Source organism: Phyllostomus hastatus, unplaced genomic scaffold (assembly GCF_019186645.2).
Source record: "Phyllostomus hastatus isolate PE091 unplaced genomic scaffold, TTU_PhHast_1.1 phas_contig_16, whole genome shotgun sequence".
Taxonomy (NCBI): domain Eukaryota; kingdom Metazoa; phylum Chordata; class Mammalia; order Chiroptera; family Phyllostomidae; genus Phyllostomus; species Phyllostomus hastatus.
This window is the reverse complement of record NW_025333643.1, coordinates 5,711,034-5,730,337: the sequence shown is the minus strand read 5'-3', so window position 1 is coordinate 5,730,337 and position 19,304 is coordinate 5,711,034. Positions and strand designations below refer to the sequence as shown.

General features: G+C 41.8%; 1 protein-coding gene across 1 annotated transcript; it reads left to right on the top strand.

The window, feature by feature from the left end:
• Positions 1 to 16,737: 16,737 nt before the first annotated feature.
• LOC123814435 (ADP-ribosylation factor 1-like) lies at positions 16,738 to 17,926 on the top strand. Its single transcript, XM_045832243.1, has one exon. The coding sequence runs from the start codon at positions 16,839 to 16,841 to the stop codon at positions 17,382 to 17,384; it is 546 nt and encodes a 181-aa protein (XP_045688199.1). The 5' UTR covers positions 16,738 to 16,838; the 3' UTR covers positions 17,385 to 17,926.
• Positions 17,927 to 19,304: the final 1,378 nt, after the last annotated feature.

Below are 19,304 nucleotides of genomic sequence, written 5' to 3'. Positions count from 1 at the left end.
GCCAGATTTGGCCTGAGGGTCTTGTGTTTGCCTCCTGTGGAATAAGCCAATTAATGTATCCCACCTTTGCACACAGTGATTGGTTTAGGATTGGGCATGCAACCCAGTCAGAGTCGGTGCCACTCAGAAGATGTTTGATAGTGCTTCTGGGAAGAGGAGCTTTGGCAGGAACTATTAAAAAAGACATCTCCTCTTCCCTAAGATGGTTTAATGTTACAAGGTCTGGAACTGCTACAACCAGTTGGTAACACAAGAAAAGAACTTGGAGTCACCATGGAGAGCCTAAGACTGGAAATGTAAATACAGCTAAGCAGAGGGATGGATCTAACAGGGTCTTCAGTGACATTGTTGGAGTGGCTAGCTCAGGCCTTACCTGAAACTAGTGCTAACCCTGGACTGTTTGGTTACAACAGGTGGCTGTTTAAGCTGGTTGAGTAGGTTTTCTGTTACTTGCAACCAAACAAATTCCTGAATGACACAAAGAGTGACTCTTCCAGGTTTATAAAGGATAACGAATTTCTATTTTGTTAATAGCTAATGAATTATGATAAACTCTAAGAAGATAATTGTGAAAAGATGGAATCTGTGGAATAGAGGCTGATGAATTTCAGTAAGAATAAAGTACAAGTAATGCGCTTAAGAAAAAATCCACACTCATAACATGTGAGCTATTAATAACAACTTGGGAAAGAAATTTTAGCATCACTATAGACCAAGGGTCAGCAAACTCTTTCTGCAAAGGGCCAACTAGTAAATATTTGAGATTTACTAGCTACATGGTCTGTCGAAAGTACTCAACTCTGCCATTGTAGTATAAAAGCAGCCGTAGGCATACGGAAATGAATGGGTGTGGCTGCATTTAAATAAAACCTTATTTATGGACACTAAAATTTGATTTCCATATAATTTTTAATGTGGGGAGGCTCCACCTGCAGGGCCTCCCTGGCCACCAAGGATGAGAATAAGTCTACCATGACATGATCTGCTTGGGGAGGAAAGGTGGCCAATCTCTCAAAGGAGAAGGACCAGGAGTCTGTTCCTCAATGGGCTTTTACTGGGTTCCTTTGCACAAGAATACAGATAAAGCTCATTAATCATTGCCAGGCAGTAAGGATCAAACAATAGATAACAAAGAACTCTGAGTTCTTTGAGTCAGGGTCAGATAGCTAAAGAGCTGTAAAACTTTGAGGAACAAACTTACTTCTTGCTTGGACCTTTATCGTTTACTTGAGAGCATTCTAAACAAAGCAGGTTTCACAGGATTTTACATATTCTTTCTTAGGCCTGATTGCCTGGGGAATCCGCCCTTTCCAGCATAGGGCTGCACCATCCTCTGTCATTGTTTCAGGCTTAAGGCATTGTCTCGGGCTTAAGTCAGGCAGGGGAAGTAAGGCAGCCAAGAGATTAAGAGACTTCTCACAGACAGAATGAGGACTCAGGCTTTATCAAAGCCAAGGAGCAAGGGTCCATCACCCCCTTTTGCTGTATCCCCCAAAGTCCTTCCTTGGGGGCCTCCCACATGATCGTGCCTGCCTTAGGTCATTCCCCGCTTGGGGAATCTTACCCATCATTGGCTAAGCAACCAAGCATTGGGGCCAGTTATGGATGAAATAAAAGGAGCAGAAGTGGTGCTCCTGCCAGGGAGATAAGCTTTTGTCTCCTTGCTGGCTTATGGTCCAAGGTCGTTCCCTCAGCCTTAGCCTTGGCAGGGGTTACAGCTTCTGAAACCAGGCAGGGCAGTTCCCAACATCTTACATATCACAAAATAATATTTTTCCTTTGTTTTTTTATTTTTAACCATTTAAAAATGTAAAAACCATTCTTACCTTGCAGACTATAAAAAACAAACCAGGCTGGATTTGGCCTACAAGCCATGGTTTGTCTACCTCTCCTATAAAGGTGTTTCCTAAAGTTAATGATGCTGGGCTGCATGGGGGATGTGGGATTCGGGGTGGGAGAGATCCATGTACTGCCATAGCCTACTCTGTTGAAATGCTAAGAAAGTTTTATGTGTATCAACACTCTGCCACTGGGATTAAACAGAAAATTACCATAACACTCTACTATTTCTAAAACCATTAACATGAGTGTGAATTCCTCCATATACCAATGCATAGAGTTCAGTTGGACACATCACTGGGAGTTGAGCAATATTATGATTTTTTGGCTCAAAAAATCCCTGAGCACTCTAATGATAGAAACTGGCCTCAGGCACAGGGCTCAGGTGATGTCACTGGGACTGGTTTCTCTCCATTTCTCAGCACAATCTTCAGCAGGGCTGGCTTCACTCATCCTCAGGCTCTTCAAAGGCCCCCGGCCTCTGCCAACAGCTTCAGGCTTTCTCCTCAGGGTGTCAACCTGGTTGCGGCACCTCTAGCCCCACCTTTTCACAGACTTAAGAACCAGTGGGGAAAAGACATCTACCTCTCTATGCCTAAACCAATCATCGTGGTTTTCCCCCTAAGAAAGGATTTGGTCATTTGATTGGCCAAATCGGGATCATGTATTCCAGGCCTAGAGAGACTCACAGAGATCACATGGCTGAGAGGAGAAAACACGAATCTGGGCTGGAACCAGAAGGAAGGGGAATGGTGCTGGAGGAGCAGACAATAACCTCTTATACCAAGCTTAGTTCCATAACCTGGCTTTGAATAAGCTAGCCAAAAAGATAAATAATCATCCTTGATTAAAGAATGTTTCATAGTTTCTGCCACATTCTATAAAATTCAAAACTAAGTGGTGAAATCATATCTTTTTTGCTTAAATAAAAATCAAAGTTGCATAAAATATACTTAAATCATTAAAATACAGGGGGCTTAAATGAGGATAATGATTTTTCAATATAATTTGCTTTCAGGATTAAAAAAAGAATATAATGCTATTAACATACACCTTTAAAAGAACAGAAAAAGCAGGATGAAATTAGGGAAAGGAAACAGAGATGAATGTCTATTATCAAAAACCCATTACAACAGACTCCAAAAGCTGTCTAAATTCCTCTCTGGTAATACAACTTTGTTTTGTCAAATATTTCATGAAAGTGAGTCACTAACTAGAGCCCCCCCCAAAAAAGCAACCCCCACAGGTGTTTTTTTTTTTTAAGCTGTGGGGGTTTTTTTAATGTAGCAATTTAACCCAAATGATTTTTTAAAAAGCTGAATTTCTCAGTTGACCCAGTATTTTTGTCCATCTGAAGGAAAGTATCAAACATATTTGCTTAGAAGTCAACTATCCAAGCAATTTCTAAAATTCTCAAATAAACATTTAATTTAAAAATCGTTCTGCTCATTAACCACTCCCTGCTAAGCATCTTAAAGCTGGAGATGAGGTTGGACGCAGGTTTCGTTTTAGTTTTTTTAAGGCCTGAGAAACTGGGACTTCCCTACATTTTGAAGCACAAAGACCTATTATTCAAGGGAAAGGGCCAGGAAGGCAGATTAATTCAATTTAGTAGGCCACCGTGTACTTCTTCCTTTCTCCTGCCAAATCAAGGCTCACCCTAGTCCCAAGTGGACAACAAGGGGGGCAGTCCTCTGTGAAAAAGTGAAAGCGGTCGAGGAAAAAGAAAAAGCAGCCAGCCAGAAGAGCCTGGGGAGCACTCATTATATTTGAATACAGCCTGTGAAAGGGGCCTTTGCTGGGCGCTTGGGTGGGGCTGCTCCATTAGGCTCCCATTGTAAATTCCATCTGTGTGCTATCATTTCCTGACCCAGAAACAAGGAAATGTTTCTGGCATAAATCTCCCTAGGACCTTGCCTGGCCACAAAAATCATTCCCTCTGAAGTTCACCAGCTCCATCAGATTTAGTACGGATTTAACACTGTGTTAGCCTATGATTCCCTCTCCCCATTTAACAAAGGGTCTCCTCCCCAATTCCTTTATTTCCTCCCAGGAACTGGATCCTCAGTAAAGTGAAATAAAACTGGGATGGTTACGAGGAAAACTTTGGGGACAAATCAGAAGCTCTCCTGTCCTCATATGAAAAGCTTAAAATATCCAGCTGGCCCAAAGCTGATGACTGTGTTTGAATAAGACTGAGAAACTGAGGATGTAAGATGGGAAAACAGAAATGATGTAGAACAGTGGCTCTCAAACCCTAACATACGTCAGAATGGCCTGGAAGAGTTTCTGAATCAGTAATTCTGGGTTAGGGTCTGAAAATGGGTGTTTCTCACGAATGCCCAGTGGTACTGGTGCTGATGCCGCTGGTCTAGAGACCATACTTTGAGAACCTTTGATGTAGTGAGTGGCTGTCCCAGGCCCCAGACATCAAGCAGGACATTAGATACAGTCAAAGGCTCAATAACACCTGGATTCAGACTCCATAAACATATTCTGGTACCTACATACAGACACAAGCTAAGCAATTTTTATGGTAGTGGTTATGGCTCTCAATATACTACATTGTTATATACAAAATAATATTTTCATAACTAAACTTCATTTTCAGCCCTTATTCCACCAGAGTGGCAATAAAACACAACCTCAGCTAATCCTCAGCTTCCTCCCACTTTCAGGGAATGTCTCTAGGTTCTGGGTGTTTATGGAGAATCATGGTGGGGGAGGTGAGTGGGAGGTGCATTGCTATCCTTACTGTCGTCTATCCATGTAGTTGTCTGGCCCATAGGCTTCAATACTCACTGATCATCACAGACATGTCCATCACCCCTAGACTGTGTGACCCCTTCCAGCCAGCACCACTTCTGGGTCACACTTAGGAACCCAGAATCTGCAGGCCATGTCCTTTCTGCTCCCAGGGCTCTACCCAGAAAGCAGGACACAGGGCCCCTCTCTCTCTGGGACTTGCTGCATATATACTTCATCACACCCCACCCCATCTCTCCTCCTCCTCCTCACCCTACCCCTCTCCTCTGCCCCAAACAGTAGAATCTTTGCCAACTGGAGGTAGAATCTCTCTTCAAACCTCTTGCTCTTACTTATTTTGGCCTTGTCCAGGGCTCTCAGTGTTCCCCTAAGGGCTTCAGACTTTTGAAAACCAAAGCCAGAAAGATTCTTACTTGTTTTTTTCTGCTCTGACATTTCCTTCCCTGAGTTAATGAGCACAGAGTGGCCTAACTGCTTGAATGGGGAAAACTACATAAAGAGAAGATGCATAGAAGAGAGAAAAAAATTAATTTTAAATAAACACACACATATTAGCATTTTAGAATTATCTATTATTTTCTTTCAATATCTACATTCTCCTATTTAATCTTCAAGGCAATCCTATGAGGTAGACATTATTCTACCCATTTTAAAGATGAGAGAATTGGGGCTCAGAGAGATTAAAATCCTTGCCTCAAGTCACATATACCAGATTTTGAATGCACAGTACCTCAGCTTGTCCTCCAAAAGAAGAAAGGGAGAGAAGGAGGCCTGTCAATGGAGAAAGCACAGCACATCACCTAGGAAATTACTTGGTCCAAGAGATACTATTAAACCAAGGCATGCATAGTAACCAGATACAGTACTAAAATAGACCAAGAGACAGGATGCAAGGGAGGTGAGAGGTTAACAAGTTTGTGAATACCAGAGACTAAGGAGTAAAAAGACCCAAAGTCAAGGTCACAGGTCAAGGAGTAATCATTTCCCAACTATGAGAAACAGGTTAGGAGTCAAGAAAATTAAGACCAAATTCAAAGCACTCTGTGCCCCTCAAATCCTGAGCAGACTAGGAATCGGGAATGCGGGGAGTCATGGGAGTAAACCAAGGCATCAGCAGTAAGGAGCTAGAGACCTTAAGAATGTAAAAGGGTCATTTGCCTGTGAGTTGTCCTGGGTAACTCAGAGCCTATCAGTGAAGGAGGAATAAGATTTTGAAAGTCAAGACATAACTGAATGGAAAGCCAGGACAGGAATGGGAGAGCAGAAATGACAGCATGTCCTCAGGGTCAGAGGCATGTCATCTGTTGCCTTCTTCTAGCATGTCCTTTTCTGATAACAAAGCCCATCTCATCCTTTTGAGAAATAAATTACCCCAATATTAGTTCATGGGTTCAAGAGGGACTGACTGCCTAAAAGCCAGGCCAGGATCCCACATCACAGTTATTGGTTTAAGGGTGAGTTCATGACCCAGCATAGGCCCATCAGCATTGCTGTGGTCTGAATGTTTGCACCCTCACCCCAAATTTGTGTTAAAATCCTAACCTCCATAGACAGTATTAGCAGGTGAGACCTTTGTGAGGTGATTAGATCATGAGGGTGGAGACTTCATAAATGTGATTAGTATTCTTATAAAAGAGACCCCACAGAGATCACTTGCCCCTTCCACCATGTGAAGACACAGCAAGTAGGTACCCTTTCTAAACTGGGAAGCAGGCCCTCACCAGCTACCACACCAAATCTGCTACCACCATGGTCTTGGACCTCCAGCTACCAGAACTGTAAGAAATAAATTTCTGTTTTTTATAAACCACCCTTTCTGTGATATTTTGTTAACAGCCTGAATGGACTACAAGATGCATCGACCTTGGAACTTTTCTGGAGCTATAGGAAAAGAAGTAACTTGGTCTCCTGGGCTTACTAAGCTGCTAGAATGTAAGCTTGGAGCTGGTGCTGAACATCTGGACTGCCTCCTGGGGACAGCTCACCTGAGACTAAAGCCAACAGAACAGGATAGGGCTGAAATACAGAGGCAGACCAGAAGAGAAAGAAGTTGTATTCTAATATATTCTTTAAGGCCCTGGATCCTGTCGTGACAAATTTATCCCCTTGAACTTCTCAGTTAAGTGAACCAATAAATTCCTTTTGGTTATGTAACTTTTTGAAAGAGTCCTTGCTAATTCAGTGTGCATACAAATTTTCACTGAATACTGAAAATATGGGCAGAAGACACACTAGACACAGCCCTCAGATGACTGCAGCTCCGTCTGCAGGTCTTTCAACTGAATCGCCCCCAGACAGGGGCAGCACTGAAGGCGCAACACTGTTTTATGGGATTACACACAAGGAATGTGCGCTCAATGTACTTCCCTCAGCTTTCTCTGCCAGACGCCTTATTTCTGGGTCTAGCCAAACCTCTCATTGACTAAGGGAAGTTGTCTATAAGACCCAAGAACAGGCAAAGAGGTTAAGATCCCAAGGCAGTCCTCTCCAACCCAGCGCCTATTTACTGTGGGTGTGCTGAGTATAAGGCTCTGAACAATACTACCAACAAAAAAAAATTAATTCCAACACATATTTATTGATAGTGCTATATGAGACCCACACAAAGAATGTTGCGGCAACACCATCTATGTCCAGTGTGTGCTTAAATCTGGTGCTTTTAAAATATGTCCACAAATTACCTGATGGTCCTGCCTTTAAAAATGGAGAAATAATTGGCTGCCTCTTGAAAATGGCCAAGACTTAGTGACTCATTTCTAAGAAACAGAATGTGGTGTAAGGGATGCTTTGCGATGGCTGTGCTCTCTTGGGATTCTAACCTTTGGAACCAAGGCACCAATCACATTTTGAGGAAGCCCAAGTCTCATGGACAGAACACATGAGGATATTCAGACCACAGCCCCTGGCAGGCCCTCGGCCAACAAGCAGAATCAACCACTAGACACAGCCCTCAGATGACTGCAGCTCCGTCTGCAGGTCTTTCAACTGAATCGCCCCCAGGCAGGGGCAGCAGGGACAGCCATTCTGCTGAGCCCTGTCTAAATTCTGGACCCACATAAATTATGAGAAATCATAAATTATTTTTAATCATTTTTAAGCCACTATGTGTTGGGGTAGTTTGTTACATAGCAATAGATAACTAACACAAAATCCAAGAACAAAATAATAAATGATAATTAGCTCCAATGCTAATTCTAGTCAACTGATAGCTGTCTGGAGCAAGTCACATCAGGCTGAGCAAGGAAGAGAAGATGGAATTAAATCAGATATGTCTGCCATGAGCATGGAAGTGGGAAGTGACAGCTCTTGTTTTTTTTTATTGCCAACCTTTGTCTAAAACAACTGACTACAGACCCAGGAAAAAAAATTAAAAAGAACATTCAAAGAAGGAAAGGGAGAAAAAGAAAGGTAGAGGAGGTGGCAGAAAAAGAAATGGGCTTGGAGATAATACATAAAGGTTCAAATCTCAGCTACTTACCAGTGTGCGGACTTAAGCAGGTCATTTAACCTCTCTGGGCCTCAGTTTCCTTATCTGCAAAATCAGGAATGTTTTGAGGGTTAAATGGTCATGAGATCATGATACAAATATCTGGCAGTAAGTTCTCACCAAATGGGAGTGTGGTGGGAGTTCTGGCTGAGCCTAAGTAAACTGTGGGTGTGTGGGATGAATTTGAGGCAGATTTGACTTTCAAAAACAGCATTCAAGGCTATCCTAAAGCTTTGATTCCCAAAGTGCATTCTGTGGAATACTAGGTCTATGGAATGTTAATAGTATAATCTGGAAATACTGGTTATGTGGGATCTTACTAGGTGCTACACAGATAAAAAGAATCTGCTTACAAACACTTACCACTTACCAAATGACCCAGCAATCAGTCTCATTCCTAGGGACTCATCTTAGAGAAGTGAAAATGTATGGTCACACAAAAACCTGTACATAGCATCTCCATTCATAATTGCCAAAGACTGGAAACAAACCAAATATCCTTCAACAAATAAACTGTGGAAACTGTGGTATATGCATACCCAGCAATAACAAAGACCTCATCACTGATGCATGCAACAACACAGGTGGGTCTCAAAGGTACTGCCTGAATGAAAGAAGAAAGTCTCAAAAGTTATGTAGTGTGTGTGTGTGTGTGTGTGTGTGTGTGTGTGTGTGTGTTTATTTCAATTTATATGACTTTCTTGTAAACAAGGAAAACTGTACTGATGGAGAACAAGTCAGTAGTTCTCAGAGGTTGGGCGCATAGAAGATGGGACTGTGAAAGGATAGTATAGTACAAGGGAGTTTCAGAGTGTGATAAAACTATTCTATATCCTGACTGTCTGGTGGTTACATGAATCTGTATATGTGTGAAATTTCATAGAACTGTTGCCAAAAAATAAAATAAAAATTTTAAAATCAAATCAGAAAAAGAGTTCACTTAAATTTGGGAAATTTGGGGTTAAAGTGAGATAGGGCACTTTAAAACAGGACTGCTCAGAGCCTTTCCATGCTTTAATCACCTATTAAATTTAGTATGTATTAATTAATTTAATATTTACTTAATCACAAATGAGCATCTATGATTCTCAAAGACTGGAGACAATAGGCAGCATTTCCCTAACTTATTGGCCAAGGAATCTTTCTCTCTCAGAGTATCTCAGAAGCCTGATATTTCCTAGATTCACTCTGGGAAATTCAGATCTGGTATCAGGTATGGGCTTCTGCCTTGATATCTGGGAGTTAGGTAAGACTAAAATGGCAGGTTGTGAATCAGGTACAGTAGATCTCCTTTATCCATGGGGGATACGTTCCTAGGTCCCCAGAGAGTACCTGAAACAGTGGATAATGCCAAAACCTATGCATGTATATACACATACATACATACACATGTGTGTATGTATATATTTACACATACATAGCTATTTTTCCTTTACATACATACATTTTTCCTATATATACATACATAATTTACAAAGTGGGTACACTAAGAGATTAACAACAATTACTAATACAATAGAAAAATCACAACAATATACTGTAATGAAAGTTATGTGAATTTAGTCTCTCTCTCTCTCAAAATACCTTATTGTACTGTACTGACCCTTCAGTGTGAGGTGCTACAACACCCGCATGACAAGATGAAGTAAGGTAAGTGCCGTAGCATTAGGTTACTATTTACCTTCTGACCATACTACACACAACAGCACTTTAAGGCTTCTCTTGGCATCTCCGAATGGTCAGCATCACTACTCCTGCACTTTGGGACCATTATTAAGTAAAGCAGGGTTATTTGAACACAAGGTCTATGATACCACAACAGTCCATCTCATGACCAAGATGGCTACCAAGTGACCAAGGAGCTGGGATCCAGCATCTAAAGCGCTGATGCACTGGACAAAGGGACGCGTCACATCCTGGCCATGGCTCCCTGAGATTCCAACACTTTACTCAAAACAACGTACAATTTAAAACTTAGGAATTGTTTCTATTTGTAATTTTCCACTTAATATTTTTGGACTGTGTTTGACTGCAGGAAACCTGAGAAACAAAAACTGCAGATAAGGGTGGACTATTTTATTACTTAACACTGCAGCCTCAATGCCCTCTACAAATGCCAGTTGCAGAGATTACAAATAATAAAAAGTAATGAGTATTTCTGTGGTTTAAAATTATGTGTATATATGTATATATATATACATAAAATTATATATATTAAAATTATATATAACTAAAAATACATGCAAATCTCTGTCTCTGTGTTCTCTGTCTCAATCTCTCTCTCTCTAACATATATTTATTCATATGTACATATGCATTGAAAAACAGAGTCTAGATTCTAGATGAATTTCACAAAAAGACTGATAGTGGCTAAAACTGAGTGGAAAGATATTGTGAAATTGAAATTTTTTTCCTCTTCTTACTTTTATAGATTTCCAATTTTTCTGCAAGGAATGTGAATTACTTATAAAGCAAACAAATAAAACTAGCTGAAGATTTTAAAAATGAGAAAATTAAAAAGTAAAATTAGCTATTATTCATTTGAATACCTACCATGTACCAGGAATCATATAAAGCACTTTCCATACATTATCTCTCACTTAATCTCCACCGTTTCTGTGAGAAGCACTATTACTATTCACATTTTAAAGATAAGGAAATGAGACTTGGGGCAATTTGCCCAACTAGTATAACATGGATTGACTTTGGAATACAATTAGAGAAGCACACACACACACATCTGGCTACTCTTGTATGCACTCCACTTCAGAAATGGCTAGCTCAGTTGGCAACTGATGATCATTATTCCCAGCCCCAAATATTCTAATAATTCTCTCCTAGATAACTAACCATATAGTAGATTAAAAAACCTGGCCAAAATGCTTTTGGGCTCCTTCTCGCAAATGGTAGATTCACTATTCCTCAAATCTGAGCTGATCTTGAGAAACTTGCATTGACTGATAGAATATGATAGAGGTGATATTCTATAAATCCCAGAGTCCTTAAAGCTTCTGCTTTCATTCTCTTGGAATCCCAACACTACCATGGCATGAAGAAGCTCAAAATGAAATACCACATGGAAAGAGAAGCTCAGCCATTTCTGCTAATCCAAATGAACCTAGTCACCAGCTAACCTTCCAAATGAACATAGATAAATGAGTGATCCCAGGCAGAATAGCAGAAAAACTATCCAACAAACTCATAAAATAGTGAAAAGCAATACGCTGTTGTTAGTTTAAGCCACTGACAAGAAAAAAAAAGTCTGAAAAGTTCTAAATTCAATTACAGGGGCTGGAGAAGGAAAGAAAGAGGCAGAGTAATAGTTAGGGGCCAGCTGACAAAATTGCTCACATTCCTGAATGTACAGCAGAGCTTTGAGTCAACATCCAGGTGCCTATTTGGTGGATCACTAGATGCCACTGTATCCTGCATTATTTATAAACTTTCAGGACTGTTGCCTGTAACTAATCAAAAGTAGTAAATAGTTCTTCCTTACAGACAGTGCTCCTGTTATAGAACTGCCCCCACTTCACCTTTTCCCACCCCCATTATCTGTAGCCAATGTAAATTCTTCAAAAAAACTTACATCTTTCTTCCTCAAAACATAATGTATAAAAACACTCGTGAACTCCAGGACATTGGACATGCTTGTCTTCCCACCTAGCCATGCTGCTAGTGGTTTAGACTTCATGTCCCAGGACCTGATTTGGTTTTTGTTTTTGTGTGTGGTTTTTGGCTAGTATTTTTCTTTCAGGAAAAAAAGAAAAAGAAAAAAACTTTCCTCAGTGACACTGATTTTGTTTACCACCACTAAGTTGTCGGGTAGTTGGTTATGCAATGAGAGCTGATACAATTTTAATTTCTCTTGTACTGAGTCCATGCTACATAGAGATACTAACGTAACACAATGTGGTTAATATCCTTTTAGTGAGATCTTGCACTTCTTTTCCTAATACATAGATCAAGCCCACAATCCATGCCTAGAGAGTGATGATAGATCTCACACTCCCAAATGAACTCAAGGTTTCTCCTTTTCAAAACAGAACAATGTACAACTAAACAAATATTGGTAAGAAAGTGTGGAAGATTACATACATACACACACAAAAGAATGTCAAGAGAGATCTTTATAAATGAAAGCCAGGAATTGTTTACGTAGGAAAATATGTGCAGAAACCAATTAATTATTCTCCTTTGCTTTTTTATAGCACACTAGGTTTTTCTTCCAAGATTTATTGAGTCATGAGACATATTAACTATGGCAGACTGAGTTTCAATTAAAGACAGAAGGCAAGGGTCATTTACCTATAACTAAATTCTTCTTTAATAATAACAGACTCATGAGTAAAAGGAACTTGCTGCAAGAAGAATATGACAAATTGTTACCATAGCTGTCATTTTTATTCAGACACAAATGGCTCTTGACCAGAAAATCATATTAGCTCAAAACACATTATGAAACCCATTGCTAATACCAGGAAATGTTTCTTGCATGTGGGTAATTCTCCATTGAAATCAGCAACCATGATAGGGAAAAAACATCCGAGCTTCTTGACATATTATCACTCTTGACAAGATGACTTAGCATATTTTAGTTTTACAAAATAACAGAAGGTTATCACAGATTAATCAAATTCTTAGAATAAAATTATAGCCTACATTTTAAAGGCAATATCACTAACTAAATACTGCAGTGGCACTTGGAATCTGATGAGGACGATTCTTTTTAAGAAAGTGTCTCACAGGGAAAAGAATACAGATGGTATCTTGTGGCTCCTTCACAGAAGGTCACTTTGCATTCCTTACTCTCTTTTAAATGCTATCAACAGAGCACCCTCTCAGCCTTTCCTTCCTCTCCATTTCTCATATTTCTTGGCCCGTTCACTTTGTTGATTTCAATCACTTGGCCCCTTCTAATTCCTCCTTTCCTTGAACCTTAGTTCTCTCTTTCTGCCTTACCTGATACACAAAGAGTGTAACTGCTCCTCATATGACAGCGCTGCGTTTCTCTGGTGTTAGCACAAAGAAAGAATTCTCTCTCAGACAGGGTCCAGTTACCCTGCAATTTCCCATGTCCTTCTTTTCTCAAAGATACCAGTCTCTCTGTCTCTGTCTCTGTCTCTCTCTCTCCAGTGCATCCGATCCATGATAATAGAGTGAGAGTATATTTGGTTAATGTCCAGACAGAGTGAAAGTAGACTTAAGCATAAACAACTTTAAGCGGCTCTTTCAAACATTTTCCTAGAGTGGTAACAAATGTAGCTTCTAACATATAGAAGTGAACATTAAATTCAAATCAACAATTTCTACTGCCTACACGTACCACACCTCATGCTAGGGATAAAAATCCACATAAGCCTTAGGATCTGCCCTTAAAGTGAAAACTTTGCAGAAATTATAAAGGAAAACAAAGAATAATAGTCAACCATTTGATAAGAAACCTGGCAAATATCACCTGAGTATCACCATTTGGAAAGATATTCTCAGGATGCTACTGAGCTTCTGTTCTTCATTTAAAAAAAAAATTTAATTAAACTTATTGGGTTGACATTGGTTAATAGGATCATATAGGTTTCAAATATACACTTCTATGATACAAAATCTGTATATTGCACTGTGTACCCACCACCTAGAATCAAACCATCTTCTGTCACCATGTATTAGGCCCTCTCCACTGCTTCTTCACTTCTAATATGGACATAATGATGTTAATAATACTTGTTTCATAGGATGAATACTATTCAGGTCAAATGAAAATATGATTTAATGTATCTTGCAACTGTGCAACTGAATTTCAATTACATTCAATCAGCATTTATTCAGCACCTACCGTGCGCCAGGTCCTGTGCTAGAAAGCTTGGAAATAGACCTGGCTGGTGTGGCTCAGTGGATTGAACACCAGCCTAAGAAACAAAGGGTCACTCGTTCGATTCCCAGTCAGGGCACATGCCTGGGTTATGGGCCAGGTCCCCAGTAGGGGGCACATGATAGGCAACCATACACTGATGTTTCTCTCCCTCTTTTTCTCCCTTCCCCTCTGTCTAAAAATAAATAAATAAAATCTTTAAAAAAAAGATTGGAAATAAAAAGGAATCTATAATTCCTTGAAACTAGGTTCTGAGAGACAAGAGAGACATGTAAAAAATATATAGTACATGTGTCCTGGCTGGCGTGGCTCAATGGATTGAGCACTGGCCTGTGAACTAAAATATATAATACATGTAATGTAAATAATATATAACACATAATACAGTGTGATTATGTGCTGTAATAGAGATAGAGAAAATATACCAGATCTTAGAGGAGAGGTGAAATTTCCCAGCCAGGGTTATAAAGAGTAGGGAAAACAGGAAAAGGGCATCAAGGGATGCTGTAGAAACAGAGTACGTAACAATAAGAGTAACTATTTCTCATTAAGCCCCTTCTATGCACTAGTCAATACATTAGGTACTTTTTAGAGAATATTCTCAGTAAATAAAGACTAGATAAAGTATTTCCCTTCTTGAAAACGTTAACTTAGAGAGTCTGGTTTTGTAGTGGCTATCAAGTCTATTAGCTGGGAGGGACTAACAGTCAATTGCCCAGAGGGAAGGGAGGGAAGCACTGAAGTAAAACTGAAAAGTGATGGGTCCTCATCCTGGTCGCTTGCTATGTGGTGCTGTTACAGGGTGCAGCCAAGAGGGGGGACCCCAAATAGGCATTTGAAATGGGGTCCAGAACTTAAGGTGTCCAGGAGATTTTAAGATGTCTCCACGCCCCCACCCAGGGTGTGGGTTGGGGGAAGGGACAAATAGAGCAGGGCCATTGAGAGCTGTTTTGCATAGCAACAGCCTTGCAGCTACCCTCTGGCGTGGTCATTTAACATATCTATAGCCTTTGGCTGGTCGCTTAGATATGTTAAATAGCTGTGATCATCTCTGAGCCAGGGGAATGGAAGTAACTTCCCCACCAAGATGTGACTGGGGGCAGATCCCCCAAGCTACAGCGCCTGCGTGGGAGCTCAGAGAAGACTGGCTCCAGGACATGGGGCCACGCCTACCCAGACTCATGATGGCAGCCCAGTAAAGCTGGAAGGATATGAATTCTGGCAAGTGAAGCCGAGTGTGGGAGGAGTCGGAAATGAGGCTGCAGAGGAAGATTGGCCGTGGGGATTTAAAACCCAGACTTGGCGGCCATGAGAGAGAGAACCGTGGTGCTTTAGGAAGGAGAACCATGCTGCCTTGAGAAGGAGAGCCATGCGCATCCCAGAGAGAGAGAACCATGCGGCTTTGGCAGAGTAGAGATTCCCACAGCCCTGAGGAGGGAGAACCACGCGGCCTTGACAGAGTGGAGACTCCCGTGGCCCTGGGAGAGAGGACCATGTGCCTGTGCCAGAGTGGGGACCCCCCACAGCTTTAGAAGGGGGAACCACCACCTGGTTTTAGCAGAGATCCCGGCGACTCAGCCGAGGGTGCCGGGAACCCAGGGAGGTCTCCCAGTCCAGATGGAGGACTAACTAAGAACCAGAGGACTGTCTGAGCCATGGACTTCTATTTCCTTTCCTGAGATACAGTACTCTGGACTGGGAAAAGGGGGAAGGAAGGAAGGACTGTGACTCTGTTTGTGGGTGTTTTGGGGGACTTTGGGATTTTTGATGAAGACATTAGGTCACTACTTGAAGTCTGTATAGCATTAAATAAACATTTCCTTTCCTTTTCACGAATCTCTGGCATTGAGAGACGTCTTTCCTATGGCGGCGGACATAACGGACCCGGGTCCTTCTTTCAATAATAGTATATTGTCTCAGGCCCCCCCTTGTTTGTTCTGTAACAGTGCTGGGTGTGTCCCTTAGTTTCCTAATCCTCAATTTCCTCTTCTACAAAACAGAGATTTAATGCCAACTGACCTTGTAAGGTTTTTGGGATAATGGATATGGAAAAGGTTTTCAAGTTTATTGAATGCTCCTCAGGGCAAGGCCCAGGTTAAACATTCACTTACCTACAGGGGTCAGCAAGACAATATAATTTAGCAAAGAAGGGCTGTGGGAACTCTGCCAATTATTTTCTCAGTTAGCTATTGCTGCATAACAAATCACCCTACAATTTAGTGGCTCAAACCACAAATGGTTTATTACTTTTCACTGTTTTATAAGTTAGCTGAGCAATTTTTCTGCTGGTTTTGACTGGGCTCATTCACATGGCTATGTTCTTTGGAAGTTTGGCTGGGGACTGGGCTCACTTGGGATAGAAGGGTAGTTTACTCCTTGTTAGTTAATGTTCAATGTTGCCATGTAGAAAATTGGGCCTCTCACTGCCAACCTACTGTTCTTTAAAAATTAAAATATTTGTCTATGTGTGTAAATGTGTAAATGTACGTAAGTCCCTGACTTTTAAATATTAACTAGTTTTTTACTGGAAAACACATCTATACACTGATTTGGGGGTTTGGGCCAATTGGTAACCTCAATGAAAAGTAATGTTTCCAGCTAGCCTTTACTAAGTGTCCATTCCCTTAAGTTTTCTTCACTCCAAAAGGGCCATATCAGGCCCATCTGAGCTCTCTTCCTTAGTCTAGGTCATCTTGGTCAGTGATTCTCAAGGCGTGTTTCATGGATCAACAGTGTCAACATCACTTGGGAATTTGTTAGAAATGCAGATTCGAGAGCCCCCATCTTGTGGGAGCGAAACCAACGCCTGGCTCGGAGCAGCAGCAGTGGCGCGGACGCTGAGGGTTTCTCTGGCCAGTGTGTCTCCCTCCGGTCTACAGCATGGGGAATATCTTCGCAAACCTCTTTAAGGGCCTTTTTGGCAAAAAAGAAATGCGCATTCTGATGGTGGGCCTGGATGCTGCATGGAAGACCACCATCCTGTACAAACTGAAGTTGGGTGAGATCGTGACCACCATCCCCACCATAGGTTTCAATGTGGAAACTGTGGAGTACAAGAACATCAGCTTCACCGTGTGGGACGTGGGCGGTCAGGACAAGATCCGGCCTCTGTGGAGCCACTACTTCCAGAACACCCAAGGTCTCATCTTTGTGGTTGACAGCAACGACCGAGATCGTGTCAATGAGGCCCGAGAGGAGCTCATGCGGATGCTGGCAGAGGACGAGCTCAGGGATGCTGTTCTCCTCGTGTTTGCAAACAAGCAGGACCTCCCCAATGCCATGAATGCAGCGGAGATCACGGACAAGCTGGGCCTGCACTCTCTGCACCACAGGAACTGGTACATTCAGGCGACCTGTGCTACCAGTGGGGACGGGCTCTATGAGGGACTGGACTGGCTGTCCAATCAGCTCCGGAACCAGAAGTGAGCCGCACTCTTCTCTCCCCCCTCACTCCCTCCTTCACCCTCGTTTTTCCTCTCATGTGGCAGCCGTGCCCCTGTGGTGTGAGTGCCAGAAGCTGTCTCCATGGTCGGTCCCAGTGTGCTTCACCATGCTGTACATGTGCAGACGCAGCCTGCAACTGGGTTTTTATTTAATGTAAATAGTTTTTGTTTCCAATGAGGCAGTTTCTGGTACTCCTATGCAATATGACTCCGCTTTTTTTATTGTAAAATGAGAATCAACCCACTGTCTAGTACTGAGAAGGGATTTTAGGCACCAGGGCCTCTAGGAGTAGCTGTCAGATCAGTCCAACACTCCTCTGGGCTTTAGATTTGTGTTGAGATCCATTTTGATGGTTGATTTTTAACCCAAGCTCAGTGCATTTTTTAAAATAGTTACAAATACAAGATAAAGAGACACTTGAACACAGAGAAGGGGGAAATGTGCCTACTGTAGGTTCTGTAGTAATGGCTTGAGTCCAGTCTACCCATGGTCTCTTTCGCGTCTGGAGCATGTGGTGGGCTGAACCAGCCACAAAACATTCTGCATGGTCACTTACGGTCCCTAAATGGCTGTCTTGCTGGGTCTTCCGCATTCCATAGTGTTTGCTTGTACCTGTGCTTACACCACTGCCCGAGGGAAGGGCTGGGGCTGTGGCCACCACTGGTGGACCCCTTGGAGGGACCTCAGCCATCCCTTGGGTTGGTGTAGGTGCTTTGGCAGGATCACTCTGGCAGAGCAGGGGCCCCTCTATGGTCCCCATGCACGCTCACTTGCTCCAGGTTGTCTGGGTCTCACCAGTAGGAGCACGGACATGTGGCCGGTCATCTTAGAGCCTAGCTCCTCAGAGCCCCTGTCCACATGTGCTTTCACTCCTTCAGCCTGCAAGGGTCAAGTTTGACATCAAAATCAACAACCTCTACTTTTTTCTTTTATACTTTGATAAACACTGAAGAAGCTGGAGCTGTTAAACTTTATCTTGGGGGAAAACCTCAGAACTGGTTTATCTGGTGTCGTGGAACCTCTTACTGCTTTCAATACGCAATTAGTAATCAACTGTTTTTGTATACTTGTTTTCAGTTTTCATTTCGACAAAACAAGCACTGTAATTATTAGCTATTAGAATAAAATCTCTTAACTAAAAAAAAAAAAGAAAGAAATGCAGATTCTTGGGCCTGTGGATGGAAAAATGGGGATCTATAGAAAGGAACCTCACAGGGTGGTCTTATAAATTTGTAATTGGACAGGTCATGGTGGATAGTCACACCCCAGGCATGGAACTGTTTAGTAAAAGGTTTATCTTTGCCTTAACCAAGTTCTGTCCACTGTGTGTGTGCATCTAGGTTAACACACTTTTGAAATAACCACCCTCAAGAAAGCACATAATCTTGTAACCCAATCCCCACCTTGCTTTCTCTCACCTCCATGTAATCCCTCCTTAATTTCAAATGCACACAAAAAGCTGCATAACCTATTCTCTGGAGCATTTAAAATCTTGCTCCCTGGCATATGTTATTGTTTACACAAATTAACTCATAAAAACTCTTTCAATTTGGACATTTCTTACCTCAACAGTCCCCACCCCAGACTTACTGGTTCACTTGGGGTGCGTCCCAGCTATCTCTGTTCCTACAAGCCCTTAAGGTGAAACTGATATACACTAGAGAACCAATGCTTTCCATATCTGGGAAGAGAAAGGGTAAGGATACACAGACTGCCTTTCAGAACTAGAGAAGTTCTCTTCCTTGAGCACCACCAGGCAAGGTACAGGTTCCCGCTTTTAGTAAGATGAGATCACAGGCCAGACTGTGGTACAGACCGAAAGGGCCATGGGAGAGCTCAGTGCCTGCTGATCAGGAAGACTTCACACCAGTTCTCCATCCTTGCTATGGATCACCAAAATAT